The following is a 20579-nucleotide window of genomic DNA, read 5'->3' as shown; positions in this document are numbered from 1 at the left end:
AGAAATGCTAAAGAGAGACTTTCAAATTCAAATGAAAGGACTTTGACAGTAACTGAAAGCCGTATGAAAATATAAAGTTCTCCAGTACAGGTAAGTACATGGACAAATATAAAAACCAGTATAATTGTAATTTTGGTTTGTAATTCTACTTTTTATTTTGTATAGGATTTAAAATACAGATACATAAAAATAATTATAAATCTGGAGGCTGGCCCCATGGCCAAGTGATTAAAGTTCTGTGTGCTCCACTTCGGTGGCTTGGGTTCACTGGTTTGGATCCTGGGCACAGACCTGCTCCACTCGTCAGCCATGTTGTGGAGGCATTCCACCTACAAAATAGAGGAAGATTGGCACAGATGTTAGCTCAGGCCTAATCTTCCTCAAGCAACAACAAAAAAAGAGGAAGATTGCCAACAGATGTTTGCTTAGTGTGAATCCTCCTCATGTAACAAACAAACAAAAATAATAATTAGAAATCTGTGTTAATCAATAAATGACGTATAAAGCTAATTTGTGACATCAACAACATGAAAGTGGGGGTTGGAGCTATAAAGCAGTGTTTTTTACTGTAATTGAAGTTAAGTTGGTATCAATTTAAGATATATTGTTATAACTTTTTAATGTTATGTATAATCCCCATGGTAACCACAAAGAAAATATCTATAGAAGATATACGAAAGGAAATGAGAAAGGAATCAAAATGTATCACTAACAAAAATCAAGTAAACACAAATGAAGGCAGTCATGGATGAAATGAGGGACAAAATAGCTATAAGACATACAGAAAACAAATAAAATGGCAAAAGTAAATCCTTCCTTATTATTAATTAGTTTAAATGTAAATGGATTAAACTTCCCAATCAAAAGATATGGATTGGCAGAATGGATTAGAAAACCAGTATCCAACTATGTGCTGTCTATAACACACTTGCTTTAGGTCCAAGGACGTGCATAGGTTGAAAGTGAAAGGATAGAAAAAGATATGCCATGTAAATAGTAACCAAAAGAGAGCAGGGGTGATTACCTTAATATCAGATAAAATAAAAGTTGAAAACTGTTACAAGAGACAAAGAAGGATATTATACAATGAAAAAAGATTCAATTCACAAAGAAGCTGTAACAGTTATAAACATAAATTCACCAAACATCTGAGCTCCAGAATATGTAAAGCAAACATTGACAGAATTGAAAGGAGAAATAGACAGCTCTACAATAATAGTAGGACACATCAATAGTCCACTTTCAATAGTGGTTAGAACAATCCAGTCAGAAGATCAATAAGGAAAGAGAGGACTTGAACAACACTATAGACAAATTGGACCTAACAGATATATACAGAACTCTCCTTCCAGCAATAACAGAGTACACATTTTTCTCAAGTGCACATAGAACATTCTCCACGATAGACTATCTGTTAGGCCACAAAACAAGTCTTAATAAATTTAAAAAGATTGAAATCATAGTTTCTTTTCCAATCACAATAGGATGAAAATAGAAATAAACAGCAGAAAATTCACAGATATGTTGAAATTAAACCAGATACTCTTAAACAGTGCATCAAAAAAGAAATCACAAGGGAAATTAGGAAGTATCTTGAGAAAAATGAAAATACAACATACCAAAACTTACAGGATGCAGTGAAAGCAGTGCTAAGAGGGAAGTTTATAGCCTTGAGCACCTACATTAAAAAAGAAGAGTCTCAAATCAGCACTCCTACCTTACACCTTAAGGAACTAGAAAAAGAAGAACAAATGAAACCTGAAGCTAGCAAAAGGAAGAAAATAATAAAGATTAGAGCAGAGATAAATGAAATAGAGACTAGAGAAACAAGAGGAAAAAAATCAACAAAACAGAGTTGTTTTTTCAAAAAGATTAACAAACTTGACAAATCTTGAGCTGGATTGACTAAGGAAAAAAAAAGACTGAAATCACTAAAATCAGAAATGAAAAGGAAGACATTACTACTGATTTTACAGAAATGAAAAGGATTATAAGACACTACTATAAATAGTCGTACACCAACAAATTGGATGACCTAAATGAAATGGGCAAATTCCTAGAAAAATATGAGCTACCAAGACTAAATCATGAGGAAATAGAAAATATAACTAGACTTACTAGTAAGAAGATTGAATCAGTAAATGTTGGCAAAAATGCTAACATACAAAAACCCAGGACCAGATGGCTTCCTTGGTAAATTCTACCAAACATTTAAAGAAGAAATTAATACCAGTCTTTCTCAAACTCTACCAAAAATTTCAAGAGGAAGGAACACTTCCCACCTCATTCTATGAGGCCAGACCAAAGCCAGACAAAGACACTATCAGAACAGAAAACTACTAACCAAAATCCTCATGAATACTGATGCAAAAATCCTCAAGAAAATATTAGCAAACCAAATTCAACAGCATATTACAAGAATGGAACACCATAATCAAGCGGGATTTACTCATGGAATGCAAGGATCATTCAGCATACAAAAATCAATCAATGTAATACACTACATTAACAGAATGAAGGAAAAAACATATGGTCATCTTAATTGATGCAGAAAAAGCATTTGCCAACATTCAAAACTCTTTCCTGATAAAAACACTCGACAAACTAAAGATAGAAGGAAATTCTCTCCACATAAAGCCCATTTATGAAAAACCTACAGATGACATCATACTCAATGGTGAAAGACTGAACACTTTCCTCTAAGATCAGGAGCAAGGCAAAGATGCCTGCTTTCACCACTTCTCTACAAAATAGTACTGTTAAGTCCTAGCCAGAGCAATTAGTAAGAAAAAGAAATAAAAAGCATCCAAATTGGAATGGAAGAAGTAAAATTATCTCTATTCACAGGTGACATGATTTTATATGTAGAAAACCCTGAAGATTCCACACAAAAAAGCTGTTACAGCTAATAAACTGATTCAGGAAAGTTGTAGGATACAAGGTCAACATGCAAAAAATCAGTTGCATGTCCATACACTAGCAATGAAAAGTTTGAAAAGAAAACAATTCTGCTTGACAGTAGCATCCCCCCTCCCAAAAAAAAAACCATGTAGAAATAAATTTAACCAAGGAGGCAGAAGACTTGTACACTGAAACTACAAAATATTGCTGAAAGAAATTAAAGATGACGCAAATAAATGGTAAAACATCCTGTGTTCACTAATTGGAAGACTTACTATTGTTAAGATGTCAGTACTGTTCAAAGCTATCTACTAATCCAGTGTAATCCCTATAAAGATTCCAGTGATGTTTTTGGCAAAAATAGAAATAAAGGATTCTAAGAGAGCACTATGAACAATTGTATGCCAACAAATTGCATAGCCTAGATGAAATGGACAAATTCTTAGAAAAATATAACCTACCAAGACTGAATCATGAAGAAATAGAAAATCTTGATAGACCTCTAATGACTAGGAGATTAAATCAATAATCAAAAACTTTCCAACAAACAAAAGCTCAGGACCAGATGACTTCACTGGTGAATTCTACCAAACATCCAAAGATTAACACCAGCCCTTCTCAAACTCTTCCAAAATATTGAAGACGAGGGAACACTTCTAACTCATTCCATGAGACCAGTATTACTCTGATACCAAAACAAGACAAAGATCCTGCAAGGAAAAAAAAAAAACTACAGACCAGTATTTCTTATGAATATTAATGCAAAAATTCTCAATAAAATACCAGCAAACTGAATTAAGCAGCATATTAAAAGAATGATACATCATGACCAAGTTGGATTTATTCCTGGTATGCTCGGATGGTTCAACATCCTATAAAATCAGTCAGTGTCGTACATCACATTAACAGAATGAAGGGAAAAAAACCACATGATCATCTCAATTGATACAGAAAAGGCAATTGGCAAAATTCAACCCCCTTTCATGATAAAAACACTCAACGAACTATGAATAGAAGGAAACTACCTCAGCTTAATAAAGGCCATTTATGAAAAAACCACAGCTATCATCATACTCAATGGTAAAAGACTGAAAATTTTTTCTCTAAGAACAGCAAGAAGGAAAGGATGCTTGTTTTCACCACAAAAGGACAAATATATGATTTCGCTAATAAGTGGTATCTAGGGTTGCCAAAATCATAGAGACAGAAAGTAGACTGGTGCTTACCAAGGGTTGGGGGTGGGAATGGGAAGTTATTATTTAATGGGTACTTTGTTTCATTTGGGGAAGATGAAAAAGTTTTGTAAATGGATAGTTGTGATGGTTGCACAACAGTGTGAATGTGCTTAATGTCACTGAACTGTACATTTAAAAATGGTTAAAATGATTAAATTTTGTTATGTATATTTTACAACAATAAAAAAGAGGAAATCAAGAGAGAAAAACTGATTATTTAGAAATAAATAACAGTGAAATTACTATGAAACAATATTTAAATTCTGATACTAATTTAGAGTTTTAAATTTACTTCTTGGAAAAGAAAAACTGAAAGCAAGTGAAAGAAGGATGTCATTTAGAAAACCAGAAAAAGAGCAACAAAGTAAACCTAAAGAAAATAGAGGAAATTGTATAAAGATAAATTATTAAAATAAAATAGAAACATAAATCAAAAATTTAAAACATTCATTGAAAAGAGTAAAATAGACAAACTTTGAAAAGTTTAATCTAAGGAAAAAAGGCATATACACAGGAAATCTTAGGAAGCAGAAAGGCCAAGTATCATTTATTTATAATATCTAACATTTTTATGTATAGTTTTATACAAATACATATGGAAATCTACATGAAAAAGACCTTTTTCTAGAAGAATATAAATGATTAAGATTGACTAAAGATGAAGTAAAAAAAAAATAATCGAATAATCATAGAAGAAACTGAAAGGATAGTCAGAGATGTACAGCTTTATAAAGGACTTAGGCCCAGTTGTTTTGGGGGTTGTTCTTTTTAAAATGGAGATACTTCATTTATTTTTCAATGTTATACAAATAAATATCAAAAATACTGTTGACCTCTTAGTATTTACAAGATGTCACGTTAGATACTAAGGCATTCAAAGCAAATCAGCTGTGGATTTTCCCCTTAGAGAAATTTAAATTATCCGTTACTGTTTGCTTGATAGATATAATTCAGCTTATAATACACTCTGTGATTAAGATCACCCTAGTTATAAGACATATAATGCTGTGCAGGGTACAAAGCAAAGCAAATTACCCTGTTCTGTAATTGGCAGTATTAATAAGGACAAAGAAATAACAGCAACATTTATTGCATGTTTACTATGAGCCAGGAACTGTTCTAAGTGCTTTCCATGGATTATCTCATTTAATACTCAGAGTATCTTTATGAGATATCCCATACATATATATATGTTTATTTATCCCAGTATTCCCTCAAAGCACAGTGCACTCACTGTGCTTGATACTCCATAAAAGTTAGTTGACAATAAAACTAAATGAACAGCATTCCTCTTCCTCTCCCTCTCCTTCTATTGAGTCTGGCAGGAGGAACCAAGAAGAGAAATGAAGATATTGACTTCTATACTGCATAACAGTTTATCAGCGCTTGTCTCACACCCTAAACATCATCACTTAACATATCCCTGCTTTATGGACCAAGAAATTGATGAAGCATAGGTCCAAAGTAACATGTATGTAAGGATTTGTCTGTAAAGATGAGAGAATATGTATTCTAACAGAATCTATCCCATTCACCAAACAATTGGCTGAGCATACACCCAAAAGACATTTCCTGAGACTGATTTTTCATTGTTTCTGGAACCCAAATCCATTGTGGGAGAAAAAGAGATTATGAGCCCCTCTGTATCCAGGCTGCAGGCTGGAAGTGAGAATGCAGTAATTTACCCCCATCTGTGCTGTGTCACAGGAGCCCCCATTCTCCTCTGGGGTGTACAATTTTCGGAACCCCAGTTTGCCCTCTAGTGAAAGCCCTTCTCTGTGAGGATGAATGGGTGAAGGAGGTGGAGGGAGCACCAAACATAAGAACATAGAGTGACTTTACAAGATCAAAATTAAGTTTCCCCCAGATTATAACATTCTCAAGTATGGGGCAGTGCGGCCTTGCCCCTGATCGCCCCATGACTGTAACAGGTATTTAGAAACAGGTGACCTCATTCAGAGCATCCAGTAAAGCCTCCACCTGGGAGAAGCTGTAGGGACTAGACCCATAGTTAACCAGTGTGGCAGTCATGTTAGAGTTTTAATTAGCACTATGGTCCGTATCAGAACATCTGGAGTACTAGTCAACTGAGTGATTCAATCAGACCCAGTGCATGGACATCTCTGTGGATGAGGGCTATAAATCTGCACTTCCATAGGCTGGCCAGGTGATTAACTGTTTTTTCCCCAGGTGTTTTCTTTAACAGTTTTATTGAGGTATAATTAATGTACAATAAAATGCACATATTTAAAAGTGTATGATGGATAAATTTTGATACATGTACACCCGTGAAACCACCAGTCAAGGTAGTAAACATATTAATCACTCCCCAAATTTTCCTTGCACCCCTTTGTAGTCCATCCCTCCTGCCCCTCCCCATGTCCCTATTCCCAAGCAACCACTAATCTGCTTTCTGTTGCTATGGATTAGTTTGCATTTTTGAGAGTTTTGTATAAATGAAATCATTTCGGAACACAACCTATTCATAAGCTTAAGACTGCTGTAAAATAAAAATCTGAATTTAGGAAAAGTTTTTAGACAATGCAAGATGATCTCTAAAAACAGAAATGAAGTTGATATGTAAATTTTTTCCATAATGCTTTTCTCCTCAATGACTGGTCTTTTTATATGAATTTCTATTTTTGGATTATTATTAAATAATATAGCATATCTAAACCTAAAATGTTCCTTTTTAAATTAATTAAAATTTTAGTAATGTTCCATTTTTCTGTCCAAAAGCTACCTCCTGAACCCAAAGTTGTTTCACATGATTTTTATTTGCTTTGTTTTTAATCTTTTTGCAGAGCATATAGGATTGGGCAATGCAGGGATGTCAAAGTGCTTCGACTCATCTCCTTGGGAACTGTGGAGGAGATCATGTACTTACGACAGGTATACAAGCAGGTAAATATATTCCCCTTTTTCTAATTAAGAAGTAAACATTTGTCTGTTTTCAAAAATTAGGAACAAATATGTATAAAAATATGTTTTTAATTTTATTCTAACTATAATATGGAATTTAATAAGATTATGAAATATACTCTGGAATATACTTCCATAAAACACATTCTTAGATTCATTGAATTGTAGAGCTGAAAGTTTCTTAGAGCAGTCTTCTTAAACTTTAGTGTGCTCATGAATCACCCTAGGGATCTTCAAAGCACAGATTCTGATTAGTGGGTCTGAATGGAGCCCAAGATTCTGCATTTTTAACAAGCTCCCAGGAGTGCCAACACTACTAGTCTGTAGACCACAATTTGAGTAGCAAGGTCACAGCTCCGCCAAACTGTGGGCCAAGACATGATGGTATGCCACAGATGGGATACAGGTGCACTGAGACATTGATCCTACAGCTCTCTGGGCAGCCGGCTTCCAGCCTTGAGTAACAACCTCTGTTTACTCCAGGTAGATGTTCATATATTACCATTTTCTATATGTGCCATGACATGAAGAAGACTGGGGAGAAATGCCATTAGGGATATCTGATGTAACCATTTCATGTTGTACATAATGAAACTGGGACCCAGAGACACCCCAGTACCTACTGTGCTGGTGTTTTAGTATTCATCTAAGATTGCATTAATTCTTTTGTATCCTTAGGGTATCAATTACTACTCTATTTATGCCTCTAAATAAACAAAGCTTATTTAGTTTATAACTGCTCACTTGAGAAGATCTGGAATGAGGTTCAAGTGTAATTATAAATGTTAAATTTGAATTGCTCCCTATATATTCAGTTGGCATCTATTTAAGAGCAAACATCTGCCACATGTGGTGGTAGTTAACCTAAGAATGATCCAATCTTAAATCTATGCTATTTTCTTAATTCTAAAAATAGAATTGTACACAGCATTTTTGTTTTTTCTTAAAGCACTTAGCTGTATCCAAAACCTTTCATCTTTTTGTTCCTTGGTATAGCACAACTACTTGAAAAAAATTTTTTTCAGACATTATTAACCAATCTTGGAAAAAAGTAGGATATTATTTTTTTCATCTTAAGAGCAGTTCTTCAGAATATTGTCTTAGCTTTGCCACAAGTAAAAGTCTCCTCAATCACATAGTAATTTTTCTCAATCTCATTGCTATGTATATTTGCTTTTTACCTATTTATCTGACTCATTTAATGAAATGGAGTGGCCTGATATATAATATATATTATGTAATAATATATAATAAAAACGCTTCAGAAGATGAGGATAATTTAAGTTTTCAGAACTTTGTATGATCTAGTTACTTATTAAAATATTTTTTAAATTTTGAACCACTTAGGACAGATTCAGCCACACAACTTGGTAGGCACAAATAAAGATAAGATGGCAATCATGTGAGGAAAAGGCATTACATGTGATTTAAAGATTGATTGGTTGCAAATGATGTACATACTCTGCCCTTCCAAGTGTTTCTCAAATCTTTTGGGGGGAAAGAATATCCAAAAATTATGTTTTAAAGAAACCCATAAAAATTTTGGAAAGCAAGAATTCTCTCTGTGTCCCAGAAATTATGAGGAACCCTGAAAGAGAAAAGGCAATTGGGATCAGATTGGAGGAAGAAACCAAGCTAAACTCAGTCAGGAAAAGACTATTGAAAAAGGTAGCGGCAGCTTCTGGATATTCTAAGCTTAGAGTCAGCAGATACTAAAAAAAGAAGGGAGCCTTGGGTACCCTTCTGTGGTACCCCCTCTTTGGGTATCATTGCTGATCTAACAAGGTGGTTTAACCCTTACAGTCTTATTCCCATCGTACCAAACTGCAGCCAACAGAGGTGTCTACTCTCAAGTAAGAGCAATAAATACTAGAAAATACTGGAAGCAAAGAAGCAAGACAGAGCTCCAAATTTTTGCTGAAATCGAGGAGAAAGTCCCTCTGTTGCTCAGAACATTAAATACTTGCACCTCCCCCTGCTTTGAATAATCACTGCAGTAGGCTGAGATAAGCATGAAAGGTATTTGAAGACAGATGAATACTCAACAAAAATAATTATTGAACAGTTTAGGAAAATAAATACTATGAAAATGGCCCTCAAAGATATCAGTCCTAATCCCTGGAACCTATAACTGTTACTTTATATGGGGAAAAGGATCTTTGTAAGCTGTGATTAAATTAAGGAATTTTGAGATGGAGAGATTACCTGGATTATCCAGTTGGGCCCAAATCACAAGTGTCCTTATAAGAAAGAAGCAAAAGGAAATCTGACACAGACAGAAGAGACAGAGTGATGTGGTCACAGGCTAAGGAATGCTGGAGCCACCAGAAGCTGGAAGAGGCAAGGAATAGATTCTCCCCTAAAGCCTCTGGAGGGAGTATGGCCCTACTGGCATCTTGATTTTGGACCAGTGATACTGATTCCAGAGTTATGGCCTCCAGAAGTATAAGAGAATAAATTTCTGTTGTTCTAAGCCACTAAGTTTATGATAATTTGTTACAAGAGCTGTAGGAACTCAACAACAACAACAAAAAAGAATTAACATCAGAGAAAACAATTAATAGAAAAGAGTAAAGGAGATTTTTAAAGAAATATGAATAATATTTTCAAAAGGTAAGTGAGGTTATAGGATCCTGAAAACAAGAACAGACTACTAGGAAAAGAATCCATTAGAGAGCCAGAAAATGAAAAACTCCAGAGACAGGCTGGGTAACAAAGAGCAAAGTTTTCATGTAAAAGAAAGAGTCAAGCAATTCTTCTAGATTACGGAGCAAAAAGACAGAGATAGAACACATGTAAGAAAAGTTAGGGGAAATGAAAGCTAGATCTAGAAGTTCTAACATGAGTCTTATAGTAGAAGAAGTGAACAGAAGGAAGAGAAGGGAAGAAACCCTAAAGAAAGAAAGAAGCATGGAAAAAGTAGAAAACAAGAGTCCACAGATTATATGGGCCCCACCAGTGCTAAATAGGATGAATGAAAATAGATCTACACTTACACCATCTTTCTGTAATTGTAAAACACCAAGGATAAAATGAAAAATCCTTAAAATTTCCGGAGATAAACTTCCTGGAGAGAAAGTTTATCTACAGTAGTACAGTTGGCCCTCCATATCTACGGGTTCTGCCTCCAAGGATTCAGCCAACCACGGATCAGAAAGCCTACAATGGTTGCAGCTATACTGAACATGTACAGCCTTTGTTTCCTTGTCATTATTTCCTAAGCAATACAGTATAATAATTATTTACATGGCATTTACATTGTATTAGGTATTATAAGTAATCTAGAGATGATTTAAAGTTTACGGGAGGATGTGCGTATGTTGTATGCAAATATTACGCCATTTTATAATAAAGGACTTGAGCATCCTTGGATTTTGGCATCCTAGGGGAGTTCTGGAGCCAATCCCCTGTGGATACTGAGGGGCGACTACTAGAATTAAGTAGACATCTAGCTTCTTATTAGCGATACTGGATGCTTAGCAATAACTTCAGAGGAGGGAAGATGATAGCCCTATATTGTCAAAAAAGTGAATTTTTAATTCAAAACTTTCTCACCAAGAAACACTAGCCTAGATAACTTCAGCAATGAATTCTATCAAACATTTAATATTCTTTTTGAAAACAAAGGAGGAGGGAACACTTCCAATTTACATTAGAAAGATAGAAAAATCCTGATCTCAAAACTTGACAAAGACATTACAAGAACAGCAAATTACAGACTAATATGTCTTGAACATAAATGTAAAAATCTTTAACAAAGTCTCCGTTAGAAATTGAATTATGTCTCTCCCTCCTCCACCCCCCAAAAAAGATACCTTGAAATGCTAACCCCTGGTACCTGTGAATGGGATCTTATTTGGAAGTAAGATCTTTGCAGATGTAATTAAGTTAAGATGAGGTCATACTGGACTAGGGTGGGCCCTAATCCAATGACTGATATCCTTCTAAGAGGGAAATTTGGATACAGATAGACACAGAGGGAGAATGCCATGTGATGACAAAGGAAAAGATAGCAGTGATGCAGCTGCAAACTGAAAAATGCCAAAGATTGCAGTTCTTTTTGTTGGAAAAAAAGAACAAAGCAGCAGGTATCACACTCCCCGAATTCAAAATATACTACAAAGCTGTAGTAATCAAAACAGCATAGTACTGGCAGAAAAACAGACACGCAGATCAATGCAACAGAATTGAGAGCCCAGAAATAAAACTACACATCTTTGGACAGCTAATCTTCAACAAGGGAGCTAAGAACATACAATGGAGAAAGGAAAGTCTCTTCAGTAAATGGTGCTGGGAAAACGGGACAGCCACATGCAAAAGAATGAAAGCAAACCATTATCTTACACCATACACAAAAATTAACTCAAAATAGATTAAAGACTTGAATGTAAGACCTGAAACCATAAAAATCCTAGAAGAAAACATAGGCAGTACACTCTTTGACATTGGTCTTAGCAGTATCTTTTTGAATAACATGTCTCCTCGGGCAAGGGAAACAAAAGAAAAAATAAACAAATGGGACTACATCAGACTAAAAAGCTTCTGCATGGCAAAAGAAACCAGAAACAAAACAAAAAGACAACCCACCAACTGGGAGAAAATATTTGCAAATCATATATCTGATAAGGGGTTAATTTCCAAAATATATAAAGAACTCATACAACTCAACAACAAAAAAATGAATAACCCGATGAAAAAATGGGCAGAGAATATGAACAGACATTTTTCCAAAGAAGGTATGCAGGTGGCCAACAGGCACAGGAAAAGATGTTCAACATCACTAATTCTCAGGGAAATGCAAATCAAAACTACAATGAGATATCATCTTACACCTGTCAGAATAGCTGTAATTAACAAGACAAAAAATAACGAATGTTGGAGAGAATGTGGAGAAAAGGGAACCCTCATACACTGCCAGTGGGAATGCAAACTGGTGCAGACACTACGGAAAACAGTATGGCCATTTCTCAAAAAATTAAAAATAGGAGCCAGCCCGGTGGCATAGCAGTTAAGTTCGCGCACTCCGCTTCAGTGGCATGGGATTTGCAGGTTCGGATCCCAGGCGCGGACTGACACACCGCTTGTCAAGCCATGCTGTGCTAGTGTCCCATATAAAGTAGAGGAAGATGGGCATGGATGTTAGCCCAGGGCCAATCTTCCTCAGCAAAAAGAAGAGGATTGTCATTGGATGTTCGCTCAGGGCTAGTCTTCCTCACCAAAAAAAAAAAAAAAAAAATTAAAAATAGAAATACCATATGATCCAGCTATTCCACTGGATTTATTTATCCAAAGAACATGAAATCACTATTTCAAAAAATCACTATTTCAAAAAGATATATGCACCCTATGTTTATTGCAGCATTATTCACAATAGCTAAGACTTGGAAGCAACCTAAGTGCCCATCAATGGATAGATAAAGATGATGTGGCATTTATATACAGTGGAATACTACTCAGCCATAAAAAAAGACAAAATTGTATCATTTGCAACAACACAGATGGACCTTGAGGGCATTATGCTAAGTGAAATAAGTCAGATAGAGAAAGAAAAATACCACATTATTTCACTCATACGTGGAAGATAAACAGACAAACAGTAGATAAGGAGAACAGATTGGTGGTTACCAGAGGGGAAGGGGGCAGGGGGAGCATGAAAGAGGTAAGGGGGCACATACATATGGTGACAGATAAAACTAGACTATTGGTGAACATGATGCGGTCTATACAGAAGCTAAAATAGAATAATGTACACTTGAAATTTACACAAGGTTATAAGCCAGTATGACCTCAATAAGATAATTAAAGGAAAAAGAAAATGCCAAGGATCACCAGCAACTGCCAGAAGCTAGGAAGAGGAAAGAAAGGATCTTCCCTTGGAACCTTCAGAGAGAGCATGGCCCTGCCAACACCTTAATTTCAGACTTTTAGAGCTTTCTCTTCTCTTCTGTTTCTTTCTTTCACCTACGTGGACTCATGGGGTCCTATTTTAGTCGCAGATTGCAACCCACTGAATTTCACTATTTGTTTTGATGGTCAAACTATCTCATTTTTGGCCAGTGGGAACCCCTTCAAGGTGGCTTCTGTGTCATTTTGACAAGCCCCATCATTCTTTTTGCACTTCCTTACTATGGTAGGTTGAATAATGGTCCCCCCAAAGATGTCCACCACCTAATCCTCTGAACCCACCTGGATTTTCTGGATGGGCCCAATGTAATCACCAGGTGTCCTTATAAAGGGAGAGGGGTGGGCAGGAGGGTCAGAGAAAGGAGAGAAAGTGTGATTGCAGAAGCAGAGGGTCAGAGGGAATGATAGGAAGATGCCACGCTATTGGCCTTGAAGATGGAGGAAGGGGTCATGAACTCCTTAACATGATAAACATTCCTTTTCTTCTTTTTACTTCTTGCATATCTTGTATATTGTTGTGAAGAAGTCCAATTTTGTAGCCTTGTATGGGTTTTTCTTAAGCTAGAAACTAAGCTACATTTTCTAATTACTGATTTTTTTTCTCTACCCTCTTGAATGCTAACATGATTTTTTTTATAGTTTTCCTACAAATGGATGCATCTGGCCTTCACTTTTACTAGAGCCACTTTGAATAATTTGTTTTAAGTACAAAATAGTGTGCCTTCTGTAAATTTTCTGATAAAACGTTGGTAGAGAATTAGAAAGATTCAGATACACGCTTACAGGTTTCTTTGGTGATTGTATTTAGTCGTCTTGCAGTCTGATGATATAGTGTTTAAGGAAGAGTCAGTACAACGGTAAAATCATCGGGTAACTGGGCCATCAGATACGTCAGTTGCTATTGTGACTCTGTATTCCCAGGACTATAGCCCATGTTTCTGGGACATTGATATCAAACTGACCAAGTCAGTATGTTGATCCATAACTTCTTCAAACTAAGGTCTCAAGGGTCTTGTTTTGAGAGGGACAACCTGAAGATGAGAAATTATTACAAGTGTAAATTTTGGATTCAGCTAAACCCAGGTATAAATTCTAGAAATTACACTTCCTAGCTGGGCAGCTGTAAGCAAGGCACTTAATTTCTCTAAACTTAAGTTTCTTTATTTCTAAAAGGGAAATAATATCTTATAGGGTTTTAGGGATTAAAAGAGAGAATGTAAAAATGCTACACATGTAGCAAGTAGCAGCTAAATAGTAGCAATAAATAGAAGCTATCATTAATAAGAATAATTTTAGTTGCCTAGAGTAATTTATTACAGTGAAATCAACTCGGATGAAAATCACAATAAAATATCACTTCTTACTAATCCTTCCATCAACAGTAAACTGAAGTTATTTTTTTATTCTGTGCATTGTTTCTTCCAAGAAATTTTAAAGTGTACATGGGGTTAATCGGATTGTATTCACATTACATTTAGTAAAATATCCAATAAAGAAAGAAGCATATTAATGTTGACGCTAAAGTGGTATATGTCCTTAAAGGTTCCATGTCAGTGTTCTTTCTATATTCACAATTGTTTCAAAGATGCAATGTTTCTAAACAGTGACTGGGTTTTTGTTATTAGTTGACAATGTAACCATGGCCAAAATTAGTTTGACACCAACATTGTTATCATATAATTACTTTAGATTATAATTTAACTTTGGTAATGTAGTGATTATTTTTGCCAGTTTTAGTAGTTCCTATTGTAATAAGAGTCTAGAAAGGAGAAAAGTGTATTCAAATGTCTGCCTTTATTTTCAAACATTTTACATCAGGTGGATATTCCACAGAGATGTGATCTTGACTCAGTTGGTAGAAAACAGATAAAATAGGAAATATAAGATCTCTTCTTCAATAATCCTGGCCAGATTATGATTATTTCATCATAATGGCAACATCTGCCAGGGAAATTAAAATTTCCTCTCTAAGGAGATTCTGCCTGCTCTAGCTAAAGCTGTGTATATACAGGGAATGCCAGGAAATTCTGACATATTGTTGGAGCAGACACTTTTTCAAAAATACCTTGTGTTTTTTCTGTTTTAGCAACTTCACTGTGTGGTGGTTGGAAGTGAAAATGCCAAGCGATATTTTGAAGCAGTTCAGGGATCAAAAGAGCATCGAGGAGAGCTTTTTGGGGTCTATAATCTCTTCAAACTAAGGTCCCAAGGGTCTTGTCTTACCAGGGACATCCTGGAGGTATGAAATTGTTCTCTGACCTTTTCAATATTTTAAACACGGTTTTTCTCTCTCAGGAAACTTAAAATATAATTGCTGGTGCCTTTTCAGAGAAATTTTTGGTTTACTTATAAAAAATGCTTTCTGTTTAAATGTCTACGTTTAGAGAAATAGGAAATGAATTGTTGTACCTCTAAACTAAGATTTTCCCATGTGTAGTTATAAATAAGGTACACAAACAAATACAGATACATATACTAGATAGCGTGACTTCCAAGGCCATTTTCAGACTAGCGAAGAGAAATTTATTATTTTGAAAACAGCTGTTGAAGTCAGGAACTAAAAAAAGAGACTTTCCTAAATAAACAAAAGTATAAAATGTGTTTTGATTAAAAGTTACCAAATACTCCCTGAGATTCACTCTCATGTCTCATGGAGATTTTTGTTTTCTGTTCCCAATAAAAATTCCACACCAGTATTTCAAGCTCTCCCGGTTGTGTTCATCCTCAGCATACAGATGTTTCTTATTCTTCAAACAGGATATTTATATCCTTTAACAAAAGTCTTTTAAATTCTTTAATATACCAGAATACTAAGGATATTAACTTATTTTCTAGTTGATATTGATATGAGTATCATAAAATCCTGCAGTATCATCTTTTGCAACCCCCTCATCACGTAGATGAGGAAACTAAGTCTTGGAAAACTTAAGAACATTTCCCTTAACTTCCAGGACTTTTTAGTAAAACCTTAATGTACTTCATTTATCTAGTAAGTACCATAAAAACAGTTGAAGGAACTTAGAGAACTTAGACCATCTTGATGGGAGGTGGAAAAGAATATTTACATAATGAACACATAACATCAGTTAGCACATGTTAAGCAAGTTCAGTAACAATTCGAGTGACCACTGATGGATGGGGAAGAGGAACTTATATATTATTTGTATCCTGTGAGTGTTATAACTATTATACATGTCTGATGTATACTGCTGAGTTTTTATTTTATAGTGACTATTTGATTCTGAACTGAGCGATCCATTTACGGTCCCCCTTTCTTTCTTTTTGTTGTTTTGAATATGCTGTTTCTTTCATGGACTTGTTCTTTCCCATCCTCTTCTCTAATCAATAGCCTTGTTTGTCCTCCAGGCCCCCTCAGAGCCTACCTCCATTTCAGAGTACCACCCAACATACCAGCCTATATTCATGTTTCTAATTTGACATCATTTTTTATAAAATATATTAACATTATAGGGGCCAGCCCGGTGGCGTAGTGGTTAAGTTCGCATGCTCCGTCTCTGCGGCCCGGGGTTTGCAGGTTTGGATCCCGGGTGCAGACCTATCCACCGCTTGTCAAGCTATGCTGTGGCGGGCAGTCACATATAAAGTAGAGGAAGATGGGCATGGATGTTAGCCCAGGGTCAGTCTTCTTCAGCAAAAAGAGGAGGATTGGCAACAGATGTTAGCTCAAGGCTAATCTTCTCACAAAAATAATAATTAAATAAATAAAATATATTAACAATATATTACTTATCCTGTTTTCTGCCATATATCAAATAGCTTAGTTCTCTATTTTATCAGAATAGCCACCTTCATTAAACAAGTGACAAGTTATTAAATGGAAAGTTCTCTTGTTGTCCTAAGTATATCTTGTTTTTCCTCCAGGATTGTTTATTAATAACAGGACCCTCTGTTTCTTATATTTTGTTTATGGTAAAGGTGCTCAACTTCTTGGTAAGCACATCATTGGCATTCAATTACTAAATTAAATTTTGAATTAAAATTGCTCATTTGTATCAACTAGAGTTTAAAATTATTCAAACCTGGTTAGATTCATGCTCATTTTGGCCAAATGATGTTTTAAAATATTATTATTCCAAGCCCTGTATAGTGGAAGCATATATTATAAAGTGAAAGAAGTATTTCACTTCCTGTGACACATTTTTAATTTTTAAAAGTTGTAGAAAATTTCTTTTAAAATGTCTTAAGATGTAGAAATTTGAATTTATAGAACACTTTTAACGTGATTACTTCTGGGCAATTTAGTTCTATTTTGCATTGATTTTCTGTTGTCTATATCATGATTTTCCTTTAAAGATAGATATTGGGAGTTAATTTCACCAATATTTATTGAATATATGCTAAATGTCAGGTACTGTACATCGTAGAGCTAGGCATACAGAAGTGAATAAAATAGACAAAAAATACTGCTTGCAAAAAACTTACATTCTATTTGGGGGAGACAAATAATAAACAGAAAAAGTAAGTGAAGCATATAGTATAGTATGATGATAAGTTCTAAGGATAAAAATAGAGCAGGTAGAAGATGAATAAGTTCTGAAGATCTAATGCGCAGCCTAGTGATTATACTCAACAGTACTGTATTATATACTTCAAAATTGCTAAGGGACTAGATTTTAAGTGTTCTTACCACAAAAAAGAAATGATAATTGTGTGTCTTGATAGAGGTGTTAGGTAAAGCTACAGTGGTAATCATATTGAGATATATAAATGTATCAAATCAACACATTGTCCACCTTAAATGTACACAGTGTTATATGTAAATTATATCTCAATTAAAAAAAAGAGAGTGAGGAAGGGAAATACGGAGACTGTCAAGGAAAGAGCATTGCAATTTTAGATGGAGTAGCCAATGAAGCACTCACTGAGCTTGCCTTTGATTCTTTCGGGAGATGAGGGCAGAAGATGTGTTTTAGACAGAGGAACAAATGCAAAGCCTCTGAGGGAGAAACATGTCCAGCATGATTTCCGAATGGCAGAGAGGCCAGAGTGGCTGGAGTGGAGTAAGCAAGAGAGCCAGAGATGGAGCCAGAGAGATGACAGGAAGCCAGATCGTGCAGGGACTTTGACTTTTTTTTTTTTTTTTCAAAGATTTTATTTATTTATTTATTTCCCCCCCAAAGCCCCGGTAGATAGTTGTATGTCATAACTGCACATCCTTCTAGTTGCTGTATGTACGACAGGGCCTCAGCACGGCCGGAGAAGCGGTGCGTAGGTGCGCGCCCGGGATCCGAACCTGGGCCGCCAGCAGCGGAGCGTGCGCACTTAACCGCTAAGCCACAGGGCCGGCCCGCGGGACTTTGACTTTGATTGAGACAAAAAGCAATTAGAGGGTTCTGAACAGAAGAATGACAGATCTGGTCTATACTGTCTAGACTAAATATTAAGAATTAGACGTGCAAGTACAAGAGCAGAAGCAAGAAGCCAAGTAGGAGGATACTGCAATAATCCAGCCAAGAGATGATGGTGGTTTGGGCCAGTGTCATAGTGGTAGATGGCGTGAGAAGTGGCTGGATTCTGTATATATTACCCAGGTGGTGCTGACATGACTTGCTGAGGGATCAGATATAGGGTATGAGAAAAAGGGAAGAGTTAAGGATGGCTCCAAGGTGTTTGTCCTGAGCAACAGAAGACTGGAGTTGTCATTTACCTATCATAAAGGGATTCTGACAGCTTGAGGATTTCTGGTGCTGCCAGTTGCAGCTGTTGCGACCATTTAGCTTCTGTTGAAGAAAAAAAAGGCAGTACTGGGAAGGAGGCTCCCCATTCCCTTATAGTAATAGCCTCTAGGCATTGAGAGAAGAGCTCTCAGGGCAACTCAGAAACTGTTTATCATTCTCTAGAGTTCTGTATGGGAGATTCTCACTTATTGCCCTGGATACTAGGCCATTGGTATATCTCTGTATTTGTAAGTTGGGCATTTGTAACTGTGGTGATAGTAGTAGTATTTTCCCTTGTTCTATCAACAAATAAAGCCTTAAAATGAGAAATAAATTGATTTCCTTTTGAAGAAGAATTTAATATTCTAGAATCTAGGCCATTAAATACCTCTGCTAAATGGTATACCAAAAGCTTTAAAAGCATAAATACTTTCCCAAAAGATGTAGCAAGCCTGTTATATAATGATCTTTTTTTTTTTTAGTTTCATATTAGATGGACCCTTTTATTTTGATGTCTGCTACACCGAAGGAATCAATAAGTGTATTTTAATGAATATGAATAATAAATACACTAGCAATATAGGCTAGAATATCAAGTTCCCAATACTCAACATTATCTGTGGTTGTTTGAAATGTTGCTAACATATCCTTACTATAACTGTTACATAGACATGGTTCTTATGGATATTGTTACTGGGTAAATATATGACATTTTTTCACTCTCTCTCCCTACTAGAGCTTTTAGTAGAGTTGGTTGAAAAATATAGTTAGTTTTCTATCTGAAAAAGTAAGCTTTAAGACAAGAAATAAGAATATTTTATGGGCCCAGCACGCTTCCACTGTGTCTTCCTACTACCTAAGAATTACAGGTATTTTAAAATGTTTTCTAAACTGTATATGAGTTCCTTAATTAGCAAATTGAAAAATAGCATTAAGAGAGCTAAAGCAAGCTGCACTCAGTTGTCCTTCCTTAAGTTTAGCATGCCATTGCTTTTGTGTATCTGGTTGTCTTTCCCCTGTATTTTACACAGTTGTTTGCATTCTTTATAGAGAGAAGGCCGAGTGGAAGCAGGGATAATGACAGCCACAACTTGGTTGAAAGAGGAACCACCAGTACACAAAACAGAAACAGTAAGCAACTTTTGAATCTGTAGCCTAGAACTCCTAGAAAACATGTACTGTGAAAATTTTGTTTCTTTTTTTTCCTTTATTTCTCAATGTGTAAAGAAAAGATCTTAAAAAAAGTTGAAGACAAAAAGTTAGATGCCTGTCAGTAAAATTAATAATTTAGGCTAATTTAACATTTCATGTCATAAAAACAAATTCAGGAGCAATCATCAGGCATTTACGTTTATACTGAAATTTTAACTGTACCAAACTGTAAGTTAAAATTAAACACATTGTATAGGTGAGCAATCCAACCTAAATAGTTTTTTACTAAACAACAAATTAAATGGAAAAATAGCAATGTGTTTAAGATTATTAAATCCAAACATCAAAATCATTTTCTGACTCAAGCAGATATTTTATTTTATTTGAATCCTTGATCTTGTGATCTTTTTAGTAGTTTCTCATCTCATATTCTGCACAATCTATACTGTTATCACAAGGCCTTTTTAAAAGTAAAGAATATGTGAGAAGGTTTTTTGTTATTGTTGTTGCTGTTTTTTTCTTGTTTGTTTTTAGAGATTTAACTATAAATTTATACCAGCCCAATGATTTGGAAAATGGGGTGAATATTTTTCTAAATTCATAGAAATACATGAATATCAAATGTTGGCAGAAGTATTACTGGATAATACTTTCCCCAAATCTTTTGCTACTAAAGCCTCAGTTTTAAGAAACAGAAGGATATATTTAGTTCTGATTGATGTGAATAAAATAAATATTGTATTTAAGTTTGTAGCAAATTTTACTTAGTATCTTCAATGTTTTCTTT

General features: G+C 35.2%; 1 protein-coding gene across 5 annotated transcripts in view; it reads left to right on the top strand.

Moving 5' to 3' along the window:
- ERCC6L2 (ERCC excision repair 6 like 2) overlaps positions 1-20579 on the top strand; it is a 137114-nt gene that overhangs the window by 79517 nt on the left and 37018 nt on the right. For all 5 annotated transcript variants that reach the window (XM_087444282.1, XM_004440816.3, XM_087444283.1 and 2 more), the window contains 3 exons: positions 6941-7040; positions 15049-15201; positions 19691-19771. In XM_087444282.1, the coding sequence (XP_087300408.1) occupies positions 6941-7040; positions 15049-15201; positions 19691-19771 (334 nt within the window). The remainder of the gene's footprint in view (positions 1-6940; positions 7041-15048; positions 15202-19690; positions 19772-20579) is intronic.

Source organism: Ceratotherium simum, chromosome 20, assembly GCF_057802395.1.
Source record: "Ceratotherium simum simum isolate JZ-2026a chromosome 20, ASM5780239v1, whole genome shotgun sequence".
Lineage (NCBI taxonomy): Eukaryota > Metazoa > Chordata > Mammalia > Perissodactyla > Rhinocerotidae > Ceratotherium > Ceratotherium simum.
This window is presented reverse-complemented; position numbering and strand designations above follow the sequence as displayed.